Source organism: Ambystoma mexicanum, chromosome 6p, assembly GCF_040938575.1.
Source record: "Ambystoma mexicanum isolate Mex_15411 chromosome 6p, UKY_AmexF1_1, whole genome shotgun sequence".
Classification (NCBI taxonomy): domain Eukaryota; kingdom Metazoa; phylum Chordata; class Amphibia; order Caudata; family Ambystomatidae; genus Ambystoma; species Ambystoma mexicanum.
In genome coordinates this window covers 1341236293-1341256245 of record NC_090935.1, presented here as the reverse complement: position 1 = coordinate 1341256245, position 19953 = coordinate 1341236293, and the positions used below count along the sequence as shown (strand labels likewise).

Below are 19953 nucleotides of genomic sequence, written 5' to 3'. Positions count from 1 at the left end.
TGCAAAGACGCGGAGCTGGAAGGCCCTGTAGTATTCAAACAGATCTGGGTACCCCATGCCCCCCTTGTATTTTGGAAGAATCAAGGTTGCGTAGGAGATCCAGGGTTTCAGGACTGCCCATAAGTAAGACAAGTGGGATCGCTTGACTTGCGTGTGGAAGGCCGCTGGGAGAGTCACCGGGAGAGATTGAAAAAGGAACAAGAATCGCAGGAGTATGTTCATTTTAATTGATGTGCATCTTGCGGCCAAGGAGAGCGGCAACTTGGACCACTTCTCCATGTCTGTCTTGACTGCACTCCATAGGGGGTCGTTATTTGCATCGAATAGATTAGCCATATTTTTTGTGATTTCCACCCCTAGATATATTAATCCTGCAGCGCTGCAATTGGAAACCCCATTCCTTTACAAGGTGTTCTGGAAGTGTTGCATTCGGTTGGAGCGTTAATGCAATAGTTTTGTTCAAATTGGCATGGAATCCTGACAGCATGCCATATTCCCTCAAGGATGCAAATAGAGCGGGCACAGATTCTGATGACTGGGAAATGTAAGCTAAAATGTCATCAGCAAATAGCGCCAATTTGTACTCTCTTCCCCCTCTTCTTATTCCATGAATTTGTGGATCTTTTCTAATCGCCGGAGCGAAGGGTTCGACCACAAGGGCGTACAAGAGGGGTTCAGGGGGCAGCCCTGTCATGTACCTTGTGTCAAGCTAAAGAGCTCTGATGCCACTCCATTAACTAGGACTTTGGCTGTGGCATTGCGATACAATGCTAATGTACCTGACATCCAATTGATGACTGCATGCAGGAAGGGCCATTCGACTCGGTCGAACGCCTTCTCTGCGTCGATCGACATTAAGATAGGGCAGTCATTACTCTCGCCAATAGTAGCCATGAGATGTAGGGTTTTGTGGACATTGTCCACGCCCTGCCTGCCTCGTATGTAACCGGCCTGATCGGTATGGACCAACTGAGGCAGGATATGGGCCAACCGGTTGGCTAAAATGCTTGCATAAATCTTTGAGTTCACATTTATAAGTGAGATTGGACAATATGATGCCCATTTAGTGGGATCCTAAGCCTCCTTGGGCAGAGCTACAATTCTGGATTCTGTGAAAGACAGCAGGGCGTTGCCTGTCTCTAGAATTAAAGAGTTTTGCTAGGAAGGTCCTCAAGGAATTAGAATTGGCTCTATAAAAGGCTGGAGTATACCCGTCCTGCCCTGGTGCAGAGTCTGCTTTCATTTTGGATATGGCTGCTTGAATTTCGTCTGTAGTGATTGGGCTATTGAGCATGTTCTTGTGATATCGACCCACGAGGGAACCTTGAGAGATACTGCTCCATGTCCACCTCTGCACCCACGCCCTCAGCTGTAAGGAGTAGTAAAATCTAGAGAAGCGTTCTTACCTCAGGTTCGACAGGTCCAGCCCCATTTTGTTTTTCATTTTAGGAATTGCCCTATCTGCTCTTTGTCTCCTCAAGCGGTTAGCCAACATGGTGTGGGCCTTGTTGCCCTTCTCATAAAATTTCTGTTTTAGATATCACAATTGCAGCAGTGCTTTGTTCTGCCAGATATCCCTTAGTTCCCCGGCGTTCGCTAATCTGTAGCAGGATTTCCTCTTTCCCTATGGGACAGGTTCAGAGTTCTAATTCCTTATGGGTTATCTCTGATTTCAACACTTTTTCCCTTTGTAGCCCAAGCGTGTTTTTGTTTGCTCCCTGAGCGATCAGGACCCACCCGAATCGTGGCTTTTGCTGCCTCCCAGACCGTGTTTAATGGAAGCTCCCCTGTGTCGTTCATTGTGAAGTAGTCTCTTATCGCTTTTCTAAGAGTTTCCTTAAACAGCAGGTCTTTGAAGAGGGTATCACTGCATATCCATGCAGGGGGGACCCAGATCTAACTCCAGGTAAAACAGATTGTGATCTGTCCAGGCCACTATCTCAATAGATGGATTTATTATGGACTGTTCGCTCTCAGCTCCAAGTAATCTATTTTAGAGTAAGTGAGGGGGGGGGGGATAAAAAGTAAATGCCCTCTCCATTGGGTGTGTTATGCGCCAGGAGTCTATCAGGTGGCCAGATCTCAATTGGCTGAGGAATTTTTCCCTCAACGAGCCATTTGGTGTTTGTGAGTCTTGCGTCATGGAGTCCCAGTACATGTTTGGGTCGGTTGTAGGTCAAAGAGTTTTTTTTTTTTTTTAACGGGCCCCCCCCCCCCAACACCCTGTTTTCTTTATTAAAAACACTTTTTTTACCAACCCAAACGGAAAAAATATATAAATAAATAAAAAAAATTCAATCCTTTTTTTTTCGATCCTTTTGTATTCGAGCAAAAGGTCATTCGATCCTTTGACTGGACACCGTTTGGGTCCACTATAACATTGAAATATCCCCCACACACCAAGGTGTACTCCCTCCAACTGTCCAGGAAGTCAAAAAGAGACTCGCTAAAGTGGGTCTGATTCTGGTTGGGAGCGTATACCGCACAAAGAGTGATGGGACGCGAGTGTATCTTACCTTTCAAGGCCAAAAATCTTCCCTTCCTGTGTTTGTGAGTTTTCTCTATATGGAGGCCTGTCGTTTTCCTATATATGATTCCCACTCCTCCCCTTTTTGTTTCCCCCAGAGGCCATATTGTAACTACTATTTCTCTACCAACGATTCGAAATTCTTTCCCTCGGGCGTATTTTGTCTCCTGTACAAACAGTATGTCGAGTCTAGAGAGTTTAACCTCTCTTGCTAGCATTGTTCGTTTTGCAGGGAGTAGAGGCCTTTAACGTTGAGGGACACAAATGTTATAACATAAAATGATGCCATGTTGGTGTTTTAGACATTGCACGGTTTGCCAGCCGGGGTGGATAGGCCGGATATAAGTATAAGACCTGTGTGTGGACATACTTAAGATCAACAGCGCATGCAGCCAAAGTGGCTAATAGATAGTGACATTTGATTGCATCCTCTTTCCCCTTAGATGTGTGTCCCCCCCTCCCCTTTTCCCCTGAACACCACCATATTGAACGCCTCTCCACAACTGACATGCCCTTAAAAAAGAAAGGGCCACACTACAGGGGCCCCACTCCTGGCTTGTAAACAAAACTTCATGATGCAACTAGATGCAATGACGAGACCTTCCAGAAACAATCTGCTTTAACAATTTCCAAACTCTTACATCTGAGTTTTTATGCTCCCTTCTTCAATTACGATCCCCACACGGGCAGTTTCATATACACAAAAGCAATTAATCACTCCCTTCGATTGTAACAGTGCGACGACACTCTATGGGTAGGTTCATTTTGACATGTGAATATCCGCAAGGGACATTACTCTCAGGGCGTGTTGTAGCGTTTGTATTTCCTGGTTCCCAGGGCTCGTCCTCTCTTTGGTGACTAAGCTGTAGCTCTTTCCAGAGGGCCCCTGGGTTTCCTGGATGTGTCCCTGTCAGAGTTTGATGTCCCCGCTTGTAAACTCTCCAGGACTCCTCTCACCTCTTCTGAGGTAACACGATATCCCTCTACATCGTGTTCAAAGCTGAGAGAGAAGGGAAATCCATAATGATAGCATACTTCGTGCTCTTATAACCAAGTATTCAGTGGGCGGCAACTTCGCCGTTCAGCGTGGCAGCAGAGAGGTCTTGGAAGATCTTCACACTTGATCCTTCAAACTCAATAGGTTCCCTCTCTCTTGCCTTTTTGAGAATGTCTTGCCTTTGCCGGTAATAGTGACATTTGACAAGTATGGATATAGGGCCATTTGGGGAGCCATGACAGGGGTTTCCGTGGAGTCGAATCGGGATGCGATCAGGGCTTTGACTCTGCTCTCTAAACGAGACAGTTTCACCTTGCTTCTCACTGAGGCCCATTATGCCTACGTTCGACCTCCGCTCTCGGTTTTCTAGATCGTCGAGTTTTAATTCGATGTCTCCCTCTTTCTTTTCAACGTCCTGGAACCTGGCGTTGCAGTTCAAAAGGGATTACCTGGCCCCGGAGAGGTGGTTTTCTCTTTGCCAAAGACTTCAGTCTATTAAGTGCGCTTGCCGCTCAACACCGTGGAGTGTATCATTGTCTGGAGAAGATAGAGTGTGGCAGTGCTGCTGTACTCCCTCCTTGGGGATCGTTCAACAATGGGCCACCCTGCCAGTGAGGGTCTTGTTGCCAGTGCTATACATTTCCCCCCCCCAATCACTTGGGGCTTCCAAGTCAGTTGGTGTGCTTTTCCGCCTTTCATGTCGTCCTGTGTCACGCTCTCCGGACCCAAGGGGCATCTTTGGGCAGCGCTTGGTTGCTCTCTTGATACCAGATCAAGGATGATGGCGCTGCAGACCCTGCTTATCGCTTAGGGGCTCATGCAGGAAGACGCGCAGCTAGCTACGCGTACTAACAGGTGCGCAGGCAGACCGATGCTTATTCCGCCTGTGGTTATCCGGAGGCCGAGTAGAGCAGGAGCGTAATCAAAGGCAGCGCTGGGGTGCGTGCAGATTAGCTGGCTCACAAGATCCTTTGTGCCGGCGGGAGGATCCTGCAGTCCGGGCTCCGTTGCATTCGGTAGTGGTCGCCAGGTCAGGATGCCGCTCCTGCGTATAGTTGGCAGAGAGACTTGAATGGTGTTCCTAGCCTGCGTGCGCTGGGGACGTCAGTGCAGGGAAGTCAGCCCACGGCCGGGGTTCGCTCTTAGGTGCTTATGCTTCTTACCCACTGGGCGGAACTCGCAGTCCCCACTCTCCGCTCACTCACGTATGCTGCAAAGTCAGCCGGTTTACGCCTCTTGTTCTGCGGGTATGCCGGTACTTCTATGCCTCCTCTCCCCTCTGGTCGCTCTAGTGGTGGGTGCTACAGCTGCGCCAGGACGACGCTTGGATACCATTCACTGCTCATCAGCGCCTGCCATCTTGGTGATTTCGTTTAGGGCTGCTCTCTGGGCGGGCTTCTGTGTTTTTATAATTAAGTCGGGCACCGTCCGCTTCTCTTTTGAACAATCAGTGCCCCTACTAATTAGGCATGGAAGCGTATCTTCAAATGTTTGCAAGAGTGCGTTTCAGGGGCGTGGAACGCCATTATCTGCAGCCTGGGGAGGGAGCCTTAACGTCTGCACCCCCTGTTGGTCTCCCGAGGCACAGGAATTTTGATCAACATATTTAGTGGTGCATTTATTCTGATGCAATTATCCTCAAGCAAATTAGAAGAGGCATGTTCTACCGGCCATGAATCACTTCATTAAAGTGGCACATGAACTCCCATCTGCTTTTTAAAGGTCCCATTCTTTTTCAGTTGACATTATTCCATCTGCAAATATTGTATCCTGCCTGGATGTTTTTCCGCCCCATCATTTATGAGCGATATTTGTTTTTTGGTATATATGTGATTGTCTCTGAGAAGTGTCAACAAATTAATAGCCACAAGTGAACCTATTGTTTATGCTCCGCATACCATGTTTTTTGGTGCAGACATATATTTTTCTCTGCACAGAAATCTGCTAGGTATTGGGGCAGATCTTGAAGTCTTAGACTGGTTGATGAGTTTTCTTTATCATCACATATAAAATATTTGTTTTTTTAACCTACATCTTTTAAAAGAAGTACAGTAACATGCACGTTTTACACTTATTTATAAAGAATTGCAGTGGTTGGGAAGTGGAAATACCCTTCCAAACTCTCTTTGCCAACATGCATAGTTAGTGACCCATCCACCCCAAAGTGGCTTACCTCGTTAGTCAGTTGCACACTTGGAAAATAATGTGCACACAAAAACCAACCATTTCTGCACTTAAAGAAAAATAATTAGAGGGAACATTGGTCACCATACTTAAAAATACTGGTTCTTAGATCATAATGAAAACCCCTTACCTATAAATGATATTCAACTAGCGGCTGGAGCTTGGACATACTGCAAACCTATGACTTGCACTGTGCTTCAGACTACAACATCCATAACGGCTATGGATAAATAAATAGCAACTCAATTAAATAATGATCACATTGTCTTTCACATACCTCATCAGGGCATTCATCTGGCTTAGGCAGCCGTGTATTGTTCTTCAGAAGCTCTATTAAATGGAATACAATCATCTGTCCCTGTTTATCATTCCCAATAATGCGCATGAACACCTGAAATAAAAAAATGTTAATAGTTTACGATACACTTTCAAGACTAAAGACATTTTTTTCAAAAGGCAGGCATATACTGCAAGAATATCAGACACAATATCAAGTACACATTACTCACTGTACCGCCTCTTGCACTGCCACAGTCTACTCAGGCTATAATTTTTGCACTACATGAACATGCTTAAAGATTTGTACTGTGGGAGGTCCTCTCTTGCAACCTTCCACAACATCCCTTCTGTACCAGGACACTTCCTCTTCATTCATGTACACCTGAGCATTGCAGCAATGGTGTTTGGGCCTTCGGGAGATGGACTAGGAGTACAATTGTCCTTAGTCCCTGGTTATGTCAAGTGCCACTTCTTCCAGAATCATGGAGGACTTGTATCCTCCTACTAGCTGATAAATGATGGCAGAAAACCTTACACTCAAAATTAATCTTCTACAATGCTTAGCCAAAGTAGGACCCTAAATTACCCATTTCAAAACGTTTACAGAAGGCTACAGAGTACTCCAAGTGGGTGCTTCACAAATCAAGTCCTCTGAAGCTGCCTAGATAATGTCCTTCTGGCACGAATAACTTCAGGAGGAACACCATTACACGGATACCACTCTAAAATACAAGAAACAACCCAGTGAGCAATAGAGGCTTTAGAAAACTGCTTGCAGGTGTTGGGCTACCAATCGATGATCAAGAAAGAGCATTTTAAACAACCTTATGGCCCCCAGGTGATCCACCTATAAATTGGGAGCCACCCTGAGCTCCAGGTTTTGAAAATCCAAGTAAGCACTCATGACTGCAGAGAAGAGTAGACGCAGCCTGCCAGATTATAGTTTAAAAAGGTGAGCTTTCAGATGGAACCTTAACATCAGATGGTTTGGCTCTGTGTGAAAGGGAAGCATAGGTGTTTGTTTAGGACCCTCACAATCCAAAGCAACATTGTCTATAGGTAAAGAAACCGAATCTGGGTATCTTAAGGAAAGAAGCGTCAACCGTTAGATCCCTTGATGGGATCTGACTTGTCTCGTTTAGGTAGCAAAGACTTCTCCCCCATGAGACATTTGTGGATGGCAAATAGATTGGAAGAGAAGTCTGTTGACTCATAGCTAGCAGGGTGCAAAACGGGCAGCCAAAGTGTGCAACCCTATTAAGAAGGCCAAAGAGAAGTCTTAAGGCAGCATTCTGTGCAAAGTGGTCTTTTCAAACGTCACTGGAGGAAGACTGGCCTACAGTGCATTTAAGTGTCTCCAGGAGTTAACCATGGCACCTGCCATTGTGGCAATACCTTCAATCAGTATGAACAGCAAAATATGCACAAACTGTTTCAGATGGAAAAAAGAGGACTTGACTACTTTGCAGACCTGGGAAATTAAACCATCCAAAGCATACTGTGGGCCAACTAAAGTGAATGAAAGGTGTGTGACGTGAAAAACAACATTAATAGACAAACCAGTCAAATGAGAGGTTAAACAAAACTACATTCTTCGCTTACATGGTATGATGGTCGTCAGGATGGGCTTAGTCTTATAGTTGAGAGTCCATCCATCCTAGCTACATTTAGCAAGGTGGTCTGTAGTACTCTTGATGTTGTAAGACTCAATTCCCATGAATGTTATGTTTCACAAACATGAAAGGCTAATCGTATTTTTTTTTTGTTTCCAAGAGGTTCCAAGAGTTCTGGTATTTGAGCGTTTCCCAACATCTAATGTAAACAGATAACAGAGTTCTGGCCTTTGAGGCTCATTTCCAGCGTGGAGTGCTATTCTGCATGGCACAATTCTACCTTGGAGACAGATATTGTCATCATTCTTCTTGTTAGATCATGAAACAGTTCTGGGCTTGTTGATGCTTTTCCTGCAGGCAATATTCTGCGACACAAATAAAACCGCATTTCAGCTTGTTCTTGGATTTTAAGCTCTCCATCCCAGCAGGAAGCAGTCTGCCCTAATTACCATTCAATCTATTATGTCCTAACACTTTGCCAACATGAAATGATCTGTCTAACGTTATTTCATCGACGGGTGCAATTTCAATGTTTTTCTTTTACGAGTACATTTTACAGAAAAAAACTCATCGAAATATATAGGGGGGTTGTAAAAGTATAAGGGGTGGTGGGTCAGGAATAGGTTAAAAAAACAAACAATAGGGGATGGGGGGCACACCCCCCAAAATAAAAATAAATACATTTCAATTAGTTTTTTCGGTAAAACATACTCGTTAAAAAACCATTGAAATTGCACCCGTCGATGAAATGACATAGGACCAAAGGATCTTGGCAAATAATTTAATTCTTGATTTCAAAAAAAGTTTCAAGCATCTAGTGTTTTGCCCGCAGATAGCACCATTGTGCACTTTGTTCAGGTACTTTGGTCACTGGAATTCTCATTCAGGCAGCTTTACTTATTCACATTTGGGGATTCTCTTTCCCTCTCCTTTCTTTTGCATTTCAGAACCAATACTCCCAGAGTACAGCATTTTGTGCTAACAAATATGCAAAGACATTCTGGATACTTTAGGGCCGGATTCTTCAGGCTCTGCCCTTCTGTATTTTAGGCAACCTTCCTCCTTGAAATTTGAGATTTTTCCTACCCATTCTTCAGCTTTTCAGGCCGTCTCAGATGGCTTCAAAGAAATCACAAAGTTTTCCTCAACCGTATGTGGGGTTTGATACTGCAGGATAATTGTACTAAAAGGATGATCTAGATGCCACCCTCAGTCTCCTGTGGGCTCCCTTCACCCTAACCCAGGATTTCCTATTGACCCAGATCAGGATGAACACTAGAGCTCAGTAACGTCTACTGATTAAGATAGCTCTCTACCGTGGGAGGGTGTAAAGGTCAAGGCCTTATCTGTGTTACGCAGGACTTTCTAGGTATACCCTGCTATGGTGTTCCCTCAATTTGGTTTTTAAAAATGGTTTAAGATGTCTGTGCTTTTTCAAGCACTCTCCCTCTCCCCTTTGCCTGATGTTATGTCTCCTTATTCTCTACTCCTCTTTTCTAGTCTTTGTCCATTTCTCTCTACCTCCCCCCTTCTCAGTCCTTCGGTCAACTTCCTCCTTTGTCCCTCTTGTCTTCTCACACCCTTCTGCCATCTACCTTTCTCCCTTCCCTACATAACACATTTCTCTTACCTCCCACCTATCACTAAACTCTGCCAACCTCTACCTTTCCCATTGGATATGCCACAAATTCTGATATCTCATTTAGCCTCCTGAATTCAATACAAAATCGCCAGCTTTGGTCCAGTTTTGGCACATGTACTGTTGGGGTAGGCTTGTTGCTATATGATCTTTCGATCACTGCAAGCTCCACCATTTTCTTTATTCTTCTCGGGCGATTCTTTTTCGTCTTTCTGGTAAACGGTATAGGTTCAGCCAAATTACCCTCCCTGAAGGTGTGTAATTTTGTGGAAGATTCCTTGGATTCTTCTTGGCCTGTCAGAGAAGACATCTGTTTAAGCATCTAGAAATTCCATTAAATTATATAGTTTTTTGATGGGCAAACCTGTGGAATCGTTAAACCAATGCCTTGATATGGGTAGGGGAGTCTCAGGTGATGTTCTCATGTAACGCAAGCAGAAGGGCATTGCTGTTTTCCTTCCAAGATATGAGTTTGTTGATGCGATATAACCGAGAGGGTTTCCTTTGATCAGCCTGTTGAATTTTGTAGGTCAAGTTGGCTACAACCTCAATAATGATATAAATCATATGCCCTATTTATTCTGAGTTGTAGGTATGAGGACCTACTTTGTAACTTTGCATTTGAGTGCAAGCTTTCGCCTATCTGTCCTGGGTGGTCTGCAATGTCATTTTACCAGGGCACTGATGTCCATGTGCCATCTGGTATTTTGCAACTGGGTATGGTCGTTGGTTTGCAGAGTTTCGGGGTTCTCCCATTCTTCTCTCAGTATATCCAGAACATCTTGTGGCTTTCGTCCATAGACTAGTTCAAAAGGTTAAGGCTTGTGGGGTCTTGCCTATGGCGAATAGAGCACAATTATTTAACTCATCCCAATTTCTTCACAGCTCATCAACTAGTCTTCATAGAATTCACAGAATTAATTTCAGCATTTGATCAAACCTTTCCACTAGCCAAACGGTCTGGAATGGTGAACTGATGTTTGTAAGGTTTTGATATTCATTACGCCTTTCATCTCTCCCATCAGTTTAGACATACAGCTGGTGCTCTGGTCCTTCAGAATGTCCTTGGAAAAACCCACTTGTGTGAAGAAAAGGGATCAAAACTTTCAGGATTGCCTTTGTAGTGTTTCTTCTCAGCGGAAAGACCACCAGGATAAATGGGCATTTGATAGTTAATAAATATGATATACTTGTCCCCCATTTTGGAGGGCTAATACCGATTTAGTGGAATAGTAATGGATTTATTTTGTGATTCAATTGGTTGTATTGGAACATTTGATTGTTAACTGAGGCTATGTGGGGGCTTTGAGCCCCGATGCAACCATCACAGTGTGACTCAAACATTAACAACTAATTGGAAAACTTGTCAGATGCACTTGCCCCTCCAATGGTTCATTCCCCACTAATGTATGTGTCTCCTCAGGAGGCAGAGGCCTCTATAAACTCAGGTCATGATGGGAGAAACTTGAATGGCAGGAGCGAGTCGTGAGCTACCTAAAATGTCAAATTTTTTCTATGTGAATCTAGCCCCCCCACCCCTGCAGTCTTAACAGCCATTACATAAGCTGTCCAGCTGTTTTCCAGCAAGCCCACTACAGTCAAAATACTACTTATTGAATCAAGCAGCAGATTTCACTGCACCACAGGGATTACTGGTAGTTTCACAACATTTTAAATAATGCATATATTTTAACAGATATGCACAAAGGTCTCTGGAGATCTACATATATGATAATCCAATTCTTTGGCAGCATGTCTTCTGTTCTGCTGCAGAAGTGTCATCTGCAAGAAATGTAATAGTTGAATGACAAAAGCCTGCAAAAACTGATATGGAAAAACTCCTGTCCACTCTTCTCACCTAATAACAATACTTAATGTACATTCTTGTTTCTAAAAATGTGCTTAAACTGAGCTCGTAAATCATGTTCAATAAGTCCTAGAATTAGTTATGAATGACATTTTGCATTCTTCTAAAAGTAGAAAACAGGTGCCAGGCAGCATTTTAATCTAAGCCTAAAAGCCAAGCCAAGGTTTATTTATTTATGTTTGCATTTATAGAGCGCACACAAGCCTGCAGGCATCAGGGCGCTACAATTCAGTTACATGGTGCCCATAAGCAGGAAAAGTCCTTAGATAGAGATTTGGCATTGGTACATATGAATAGGAAGGGTACATAGGAGTAGGTAAACGCACACGTAAAAACATGACAAGCAGAGACAAGTACAGTTTCAGCACCTAGACTACTGATTTGAGTGATGATGGCTGGGGGGATAGTGGACTAGTTTAGGCGAATAGCCAGGATTTTAGGGATTTCCGAAAGGCCCAATATTAGTTTTCTGCTCTTAGGGGCTGCGGGAGGGCGTTCCAATATTTTGCAGCGAGGACTGGGAAACCTGAGCCTCCTGCTCCGATGTGCTTGAATTTAGGTTGGATCAGCTTGTGGGTGTAGGGAGTTCTAGTAGGCCTATCTGTTTGATGTAGAACCATTTTCTGAGCTATGCATGGTGGGGCCACTTTTGATATGCACCTGTGGGTAATGGTGAGTGTCTTGAAGTTAATAAGTTATAAGTTAATATGTGACCTTTCACAAGTTTAGATCTCTGAACTACCCTTTGGCTCGTACTACCAGCCTGGGTGGTGGTCACTTGCTTGAAGTCCTTGCTTGATACATGGTCAGTGGTACTATGCTTAATTACACATCATTATCAAATCCTCAAATACATGTGTCAGAAGCCCTTTTAACAGATCAGATTCTCAGTTAAAGTCTCTTGAATGGGTTTGAGCTGGGAATCATCAGTTTTTGCAGAGCTTTGTGTTTATTTTCAAAAGCAGGATCTTTCTGCAGGTGCTTCCACTTCCTTCCTTTATAGGAGAGTGCTCCATGTGTATAAAAAAGCTCTTAACATGGATGTGCAAATCCACGGCAACCTTCTACCTATTAGAAGCAACATCTAACATCCTGCATTAAAAAAAAAGGGAACTCCTGCCCAAATAAGATGTGTGTTTTCAGTCCTATAGCCAGGCTCCATTTGTATCAATGGAAGATGCAGAAAAAGGTGAGCTCATTTTAATAAGTGTCACAGCACCATGGGCCTGATGGGGCTTTATTTCCTGCCTGTACCGTCTGTTTCCTGTGGTACTCATTTATGTTCCTATTAGGTGTGTTCATTAACAGCAACAGCTTCAACTTCCACAATCATACCCTCTCCTGCATATAATCGTCCAGATTTGGTCAAGGGGAAAAGAGCGCAGGCCTTGCCTCCAAAGCCACAGATTGTCTATGCCATCGGGGTTTGCCCTGGTGTCTTCAGCATCTGGCATAAAGCAGGCTCTCAGATTTAACGGCAGGGCCTAATTATCCTGTTTCGGCCACTAACGGACTGACTCTTCTGGCAAGTTTCCCTCTTTTGCTAGTGTCCACTAGCCAACATCTCCACAGCAAGTAGAAGTGATCAACTATTTCAATTTAGCTCTTAATTTGGGCTTCTTGAAGTAGCCCCGGTGCTGCGTCTGCCACCAGCTGACCAAGACCATTGAAACAAGACTTTGCTATTTCTTACTTTTTGATCACAAAGGTCTGCAAGCCAGCTTACAGATTTGGAAGAAGGTGTGCGCAGAAACAATTCATACACACTTGTCCTGCCGGATGGATCAGACACTGGTCAATTAGAGTCTACCTTAATAAATACCATCATTACTAAGTGTTGTCTGCCCCTTGTACTCCATTGTGGTGGACGAAGCTCACTGAATGCCTATGCCAAAAATCAGTCTGAAGTGCCTTTGCGAGAATAGTTATGATCAGGATACAGCTATATTGTGAGAAACTGCAAATCTTTACTTCGGCCATAAGAAAAGAATAAAGCATCAGGGGAAAATATTCTCTTTTTTATCAAGACTGCAGCACAGAAATGCAAACACACGGGCAATCATTTGCTTGCATCAAATACAATTTTAATAAATAAAAAAAAAAAGAGTGAAGAAAATACATAAAATAATAACAATATGTCCTTCTGTCACCGGCTACGCTGCAAGTGGAAGTTAACGGAAGAAGGCAATGTTTCAGAGCCTCGCAAACAATGCTGCACTGAAGGCACTGGTTCATCATTCCAGACTGATTGGCTAGTGGAAAGATTTGATCACAAAAGATTTTCTGTTTGGGTTGCAAGTTTGAAGTCAGGTTAAGTAGATGCGTTTTTTAAAGATTTTGATAGAAGTATTATCATACTAAATAGGTGGGCAGGAAGGGCAACCAGTTCTTAACAGTTTCTTCTATCTTAACAGTGCATGGGTGGTTGCCACTATACAAGTGTCTTATGAGATTCTTCAGGGGCCATTGCTGTTCAGTTGATCACGGTTTTCTGCCTGCTGACTTATTCTAAGTCCATGAGGTGAAAGGTGGGCCTTTATGTTTTGGGGCGAGTGGTATAGTGTGTATATTAATAGTTACTCACTGTAGTGACTAACATACTCTTAGTCCATAGTCCCCTTTCCTCCATACAGTATGGCGTCCCTCACTAGGGACGGGAGACGGAACCTTTTCACCAGAAAAAACATTCTTCGCCTTTAAATTTAGAGGTGCACGGTACTGGAAGCGTGTGCTCCCCTGACTCTGCCCACCGGCGCCACTGCTCAGTCCCCACTGACGCGTCGACAATATTTAACATTGCCTAATGACACCAGAAATATTAGAGGGGAGGATGGTGGGATGCATGGAGGAAAGGGACTATGGACTAGGAGTATGTTAGTCACTACAGTGAGTAACTATTAATTACTCTTACGTCCCGTCCCCTTTCCGCCATACTGCATGGGCGATTACAACTGAATGTATCCCTAGGGTGCAGAGGAGACCCTCCTTAAGAAAACAGATTCCTTAGAACCACCTGTCCAAAAGCCGTGCCTGACTAAGAGCCGGCATGCAAACAGCAATACTTACAGAAACCCGAAGGGGTGGCCCAGGTGGCCGCCTTGCTGATGACCTGCCACGGGACCTGCCGTTGGAATGCAATGGCCGTGGCCTTGGCACTGGCAGCGTGGGCATGCATATTAGCTGGAAGTGGCTTGTGCTGCCCCTAAAAAGGCTCTTTGATGGCCGAAACCATCCACCTTGCTATAGAGGCCTTGGATGCCTGATAACTGGGCCTTGACCCCAAAGGTGACAAACAGTGCGTCTGACTTGCGGAAGCCCTTGGTCCTGTCCAGATAGAATTTCAGAGTGCGTCTGACATCCAGACATTGCAAGACCCTCTGAGCCTCGTCCTTAGGGCCGGCGGAAAACATAGGTATGACTATTTCCTCATTTAGATGGAAAGCGGGGGGGGGGTACCTTAGGTAGGAATGTTGGGTGTGTCCTCAGGACTACATTATCCTTGTGAAAAGTAGTATAGGGTTCTGAGGCCATCAGAGCCTGGATCTCCCTGACTCTTCAAGAAGAGGTGAGGCCCACTAACAGAGCTGTCTTAATGGTGACCAGTCTGATGTCCGCGGACACCATTGGCTCGAACGGCTTGTGCGCCAATGCGTCCAACACTACATTGAGGTCCCACATGGGGTGTGGTTTTTTGATGGGTGGGTAGAGCCTGGAGAGGCCCGCTAAATGTCACTTGACTACCGGGTTGGAAGAGGAGAAGACCTCCTCCTCAGAGTTTCTGTAGGCCTCTATGGCTGCCAAATACGTGTGGCATGTGTCCACCTGCCCGCCTGAGTGAGCAAGTGAGCCGAGAAGGAGAGCACATCATCCAACCTGCACGTAAGGGAGTCGATCTCCTTAGAGTCTGCACAATGACAGAACCTAGTCCATTTACTCTTATACTGGCTCATAGTAGCCTTGCTCCTAGCGCCCTGAACGATTTCTAGGTTAGCCTGTGATAGGCTCAGGTGCTTCAGCATTACCTGCTCAAGAACCATATTACAAAGGCTAATTTCTGTGGGGTGGGGTGGGGTGGAAGACCCTGCCCCCCTGCTGTGCCAGATGATGAGCTGGGCCGAGAGGCTGAGAAGCTCCGAGAACCACGGTCTTGCCGGCCACCACGGAGCTATCAGGATGATGCTGAGGTGACAAGATTCCTTTATCTTGCAGATCCCCCTGTGGATCAGGGGTGTGGGAGGGAAGGCATAGGCTCTCATGCCGTTCCACTGTATCTGGAGTGCGTCGCCTAGGAAGCCGGGGCTCTGCCCCTGCCAGGACGCAAGCCACTGGCACTTCTTACTGTCCCAGGAGGCAAAAAGATCCACTTGAGGATGCCCCCGTCTGCTGGAAATCTCCAGGAGCACCTGCTCGATCAATTGCCACTCTTAATTGTCTGCTCCCAGTCTGCTGAGCCTGTCGGCCTCCAGGTTGGACTCCCCCCGCAAGATGGACGGCCATGAGGTCGATGTTCTCCAGGGCCCATTCCCACATGCTGATTGCTAGGCAGCACAGTGGAGGGGACTTGGTACCCCCCTGCTTGTTGATATAGTACATGCTGGTGGAGTTGTCGGTCTGCATGAGGACGACCTTGCCCTCAATGAGCGGAAGAAAAGCTTTGAGAGCTAGCCAGATGGCTTTGACCTCCAGCCAGTTGATATGAGACTCCTGCTCCTGCCGGGTCCAGACTTCGTGGACACTGTGGTTGTCGAGCGTAGACCACCAGCCCTCGAGGGAGGAATCCGTGGTGATGGTGACCTGTGGGCCGGCTGCCGGAAGGGCTTGCCTGTCCGCAGGTTGCAGTCCCCGGACCTCCATGTGAGGTCCAGGTGGAGAGAAGGAGGAATGATGACAAGCTCCGCTTGGGAGCCCCTCTCCCGATTCCATGAGGCCGCGAAGTGCAGCTGTAATCTCCTCATCTTGAGTCTTGTGTGCGGTACGGCCAGTAGGACAGCTGCCATGATATTTAACAAATGTTGGTACCACCAGGCCAAGGTCACCTCTCAGGTAAGGGAGTGAGTAGTGGCCCTCTTGATGGCCGTGACTTTGTCCTCCGAGGGGAAAACTCTCTCGGAGCTTGTGTCCCAGAGGAGGCCCAGGAAGGTCAGGCGCTGCGTAGGCTGCAGCTGAGACTTATTGAGGTTGATCGAAAATCCCAAGCTTGTGGAGTGTGATCATAAGGGTGGAGCGAGTTGTCCAGGTACAGGTAGACGTGGTGGCCCTGGGCCCTGATGAAGGCTTCCACTGCATTCATGAGTCTGCAAAATAACCTGGGGGCTGAGTTGAGGCCGAAGCGTTGCACCTTGTAATGGAAATGGCAGCCCATGATCCTGAATCGCAGAAAGGAGTGATGCGGCTGCCAAATCAGGATGTGTACATAAGATTCCTTAAGATCCAGGGAGCATATCCAGTCTCCCACAATGTCTCTGCTATATGTGCTGGCGTAACCATTCTACATTTTCGAAGAGGGAGGGAGAGGTTGTGGGTGGAGAGGTCGAACACAACTCTCAGGCCAGACTGGTTCTTCTTTTGTATGGTGGAAATACAGGAGTAGAATCCCAATCCTCCCTGGGAGGCTGGGACTTCTTCCACTGCCTGGCTCTCGACGAGCAACCGAATTTCTGCCAACAGCGTTTCTGTCCCAATCTGTGAGAGTGGAGGGGAGAGAAGAGGAAGGGATCGGTAGGCGGTACCTCGTGGATGATACAGAGGATCCAGGGGTCCGCGAACTTCGATGCCAAAACTGTGCGTGAAGGACAGGCCTGCCTCCTCCTCCACCGGAGACACGTGGAGCCGAAGGGACGCGCCATGCCTTCTTTCCCTCTGAGGCTGTTGCAGAGGAGGGGGGCTGAAAAAAGCTCCTACCCCCACCCCCTTTTGTTGTGTACGCTGGTGTTGACACGGAGAACGGTCAGGCTGCCTGGACTTCTGTTCTTGGAAGCCGTGCAACCATCCGAACATCCACTCCCTTGTTGGAGCATTGATGTGACTGGGTGTACGCCTTGGGTGTGGTCTTCGTAAGGATAAAGACTTTGCAATTTGCAAACTGTTTTTTTTATCTAGCTCCTTATCAGTGGTGGAGTGAAAGTGGTTACTACCCTCAAATGGAAGCTCCAATATGCATTCCTGGACATCTGGGTTGAAGCCAGGCAGTCCTTCTCATGTCCGTGGCGCTGCATATGGATCGGCCACAGGTGCCAATGTGGGTCACGGTGGACTTCATGATGTCTTGCGCCACCATTTTAGCTTCTGCCAGTCCCGCCTTGAAACGATACTGGCTCTGCAACGGAAGTTCTGGAAGGAAGTCCGCTATTTCCCACCAAAGGCTCTGGTTAACAGCTGCCAGCATAGGATCTGTGCTGGACTGACGAAGATGCAGCCAATTGTTGGAACACAGCTTCTTCCCGTACGCCTCCAAGATCTTCTCCTCCTTGCCTAGCAGCACCGAGGATGAGGTGGCCGAGGACGACTGAGGCTTTGATTAGAGTGACGCTGCAGCAATCACCGAAGAGTGCGGTTGAGGGTGGGCAGACAGCAAGAGTGTATCTATAGGCGCAAGCGGAGGGGTTGGAGGTAGCAGGTCCATGATAACATCCTTAAGGATGGCCCCCATCTGAGGAGATCTCATGAGGGTGAGGAACTTCACAAAGAACCTGTCCTTGCAGGCCGGTGGGATGGCAGGTGATATTGACGGGATAGCGGGCGGCTGCTGGGGCTGGTACAGACTCTTGTCTAGCTGGTTGCGGGGTAAACCTGCCCTACGATGCTGATGGATAAGCTGTAGGCCACGTACCTGGTTGCCACCAGTCCCGCCTTGTAACTTGTTCTCCCAACTGCTCCATTCCTCGGGCTGTATCGAATAAGCGGCCATCTTGTCTGGCTTGATAGCCATCTTGGTTCTACGGACCCCTCGGCCAGGTGGCCGGTAGCTGAGCTAGCCTCAGTACCCATGCTGGTGTGGGAAGCTGAGAGGTTCCTCCTGCCCGGGCAATTCCTTGGGAAGGAGTTGCCCTTGCGGGGTGCGCTGGTAAAGAGTGGCGCTTCCTGGGGCCTTGAATTATGTCTGACGAAGTCCTTCAAGTTCTCTGGTGGCGACTTCTCAGAGAGATCCCTCCACCTAGTCTGTCCTTCAGAGCATGCGATGAAAGTGCGTCGCATGCAGTACAACCCTCCCATCCGTGGTCGGGCCAAGGCATTGAAGGCAAAAAGCGTGGGGATCTGATTTAGGGAAGAGCCCCTGGCAGGCTGGACACCTGCTGAAGCCCGCTAAAGTCAACATGCGCCGGGGAGGAGCGTGGCACCAGAGGACTGAGTATCTGATTGATAAAAGAAGACAAAAAGACAGAAGAAAGTATCCGGGGAAGAGCGCGTGGTATTACATGGCCGAAGCCAAACCCAGGAGCGCTGGTGAAATCGGCCCGTTCCCGTCGATGTGGAAAAGAGGACTGAGGGGTGGCGCAGGTGGGTGGAGTCAGGGGAGCACATGCTCCCAGGGCAGCGACCCTGCCCGCCTCTAAATTTAAAGGGGAAGACATTTTTTTCTGGTGAAAAAAGTTCTGTCTCCCGTTCCTACCGAGGGATGCCCATGCAGTATGGAGGAAAGGGGACGGGACGTAAGAGTACTATAAGATACCAAAATAAATTACTACAATGAATCCTCCAGTTCAGGGCTTGAGAAGGATGTGTGCAAACTATCACAGGGTGGTTACTTATTGCTTGCAAATCTGAGCACGGCAGGCTACGGAGTAGTTGGGAGGCACTACACCAGAAAGTTAGGGGTATGAATAATGTAGTAAAGTGGCAGCAATAGCCCTAGGTTGCTTTAGTCAAGATTTGATCATTAATGCTGCATTCCCCTTTTGACTGACCCTCTTGTTCCTTGTTTCTTGTTTCTGATTTCTTAGAATTTCGAATTTATGTTTTCAGTGTTTTCCTGCTTCATGGGTTTACACAGTTAAGCAATCCTGTTCTTCCCAAGCCAAGCAAACACTATGCCATTACGTCTCTGTTCCTTAACAGAAGTGTATTGCAGTAAACCCCCATTTCCTGAGCTTGCTCTGCTTGTTTCAAGTTGTTTCCCTTTTCTTTCCTTCATTTGGTGAGGGGGTCTTAGGTGGTCAAAGATTTTGTACCGCAACTCCTCCAATGATTCCGGAGGTCTTCGTTCTGTATTTTTTCATGCTCTGTTCCCTTGGTTCTCAGCTGCTTATTGGATTTGTTGTGTTGCCTGTAACTGTATGCTTGCCATTTTTCCATTTAGTCCTCTACAAACTATTTCCAATATGCGTCTGATCTAGTATTTCTATGTACTAAGTGTTCCACCCTTCTTGTTAAAGCCTTTGTTTTCCAATTTCATCAGCAGCTTGTGTGGGAACCCCTGCAAAACCAGGTGGTGTTTGTGTCCTTGCGAGTACTGCCTTGAAATGAACTTCCATAAGAGCAATAAAGCTGCCAATTTAAAGACCCAGTCATTGCTTATCCTACATGTGGGCACAGTGCAGACATGGACCAACAGTGGGAGGAGTTTCAGAGCTTCAGGGTAATCATGAGGAGCTTCTAAAGGATTACACAACATCCCTTTCATATGCATCTAGCACAACCTGAAGGTTGGTTTGCATCAGCTACAGAGTCTTGAGTGCCTGCAGTTCACGCCACAGACTTTCAGTTGCCTTTAAATAACATTAGAGGGCTTTGTAAGCCAGATATGATGCCCAACTATCCCATTGTGGACAAATGTGCTTACTTCGCATCCATCCATGGTCCCTTTTGTGGAGAGATAGGATTGTGTGGCGGACCCGCTCTGTTCCCAAA

At 46.5% G+C, this 19953-nt stretch overlaps 1 protein-coding gene across 4 annotated transcripts in view; it reads right to left on the bottom strand.

The window, feature by feature from the left end:
* Positions 1-19953, bottom strand: part of JAK2 (Janus kinase 2) — a 1999562-nt gene that overhangs the window by 98928 nt on the left and 1880681 nt on the right. For all 4 annotated transcript variants that reach the window (XM_069626008.1, XM_069626007.1, XM_069626009.1 and 1 more), the window contains one exon: positions 5986-6099. In XM_069626008.1, coding sequence (XP_069482109.1) covers positions 5986-6099 — 114 coding nt within the window. The remainder of the gene's footprint in view (positions 1-5985; positions 6100-19953) is intronic.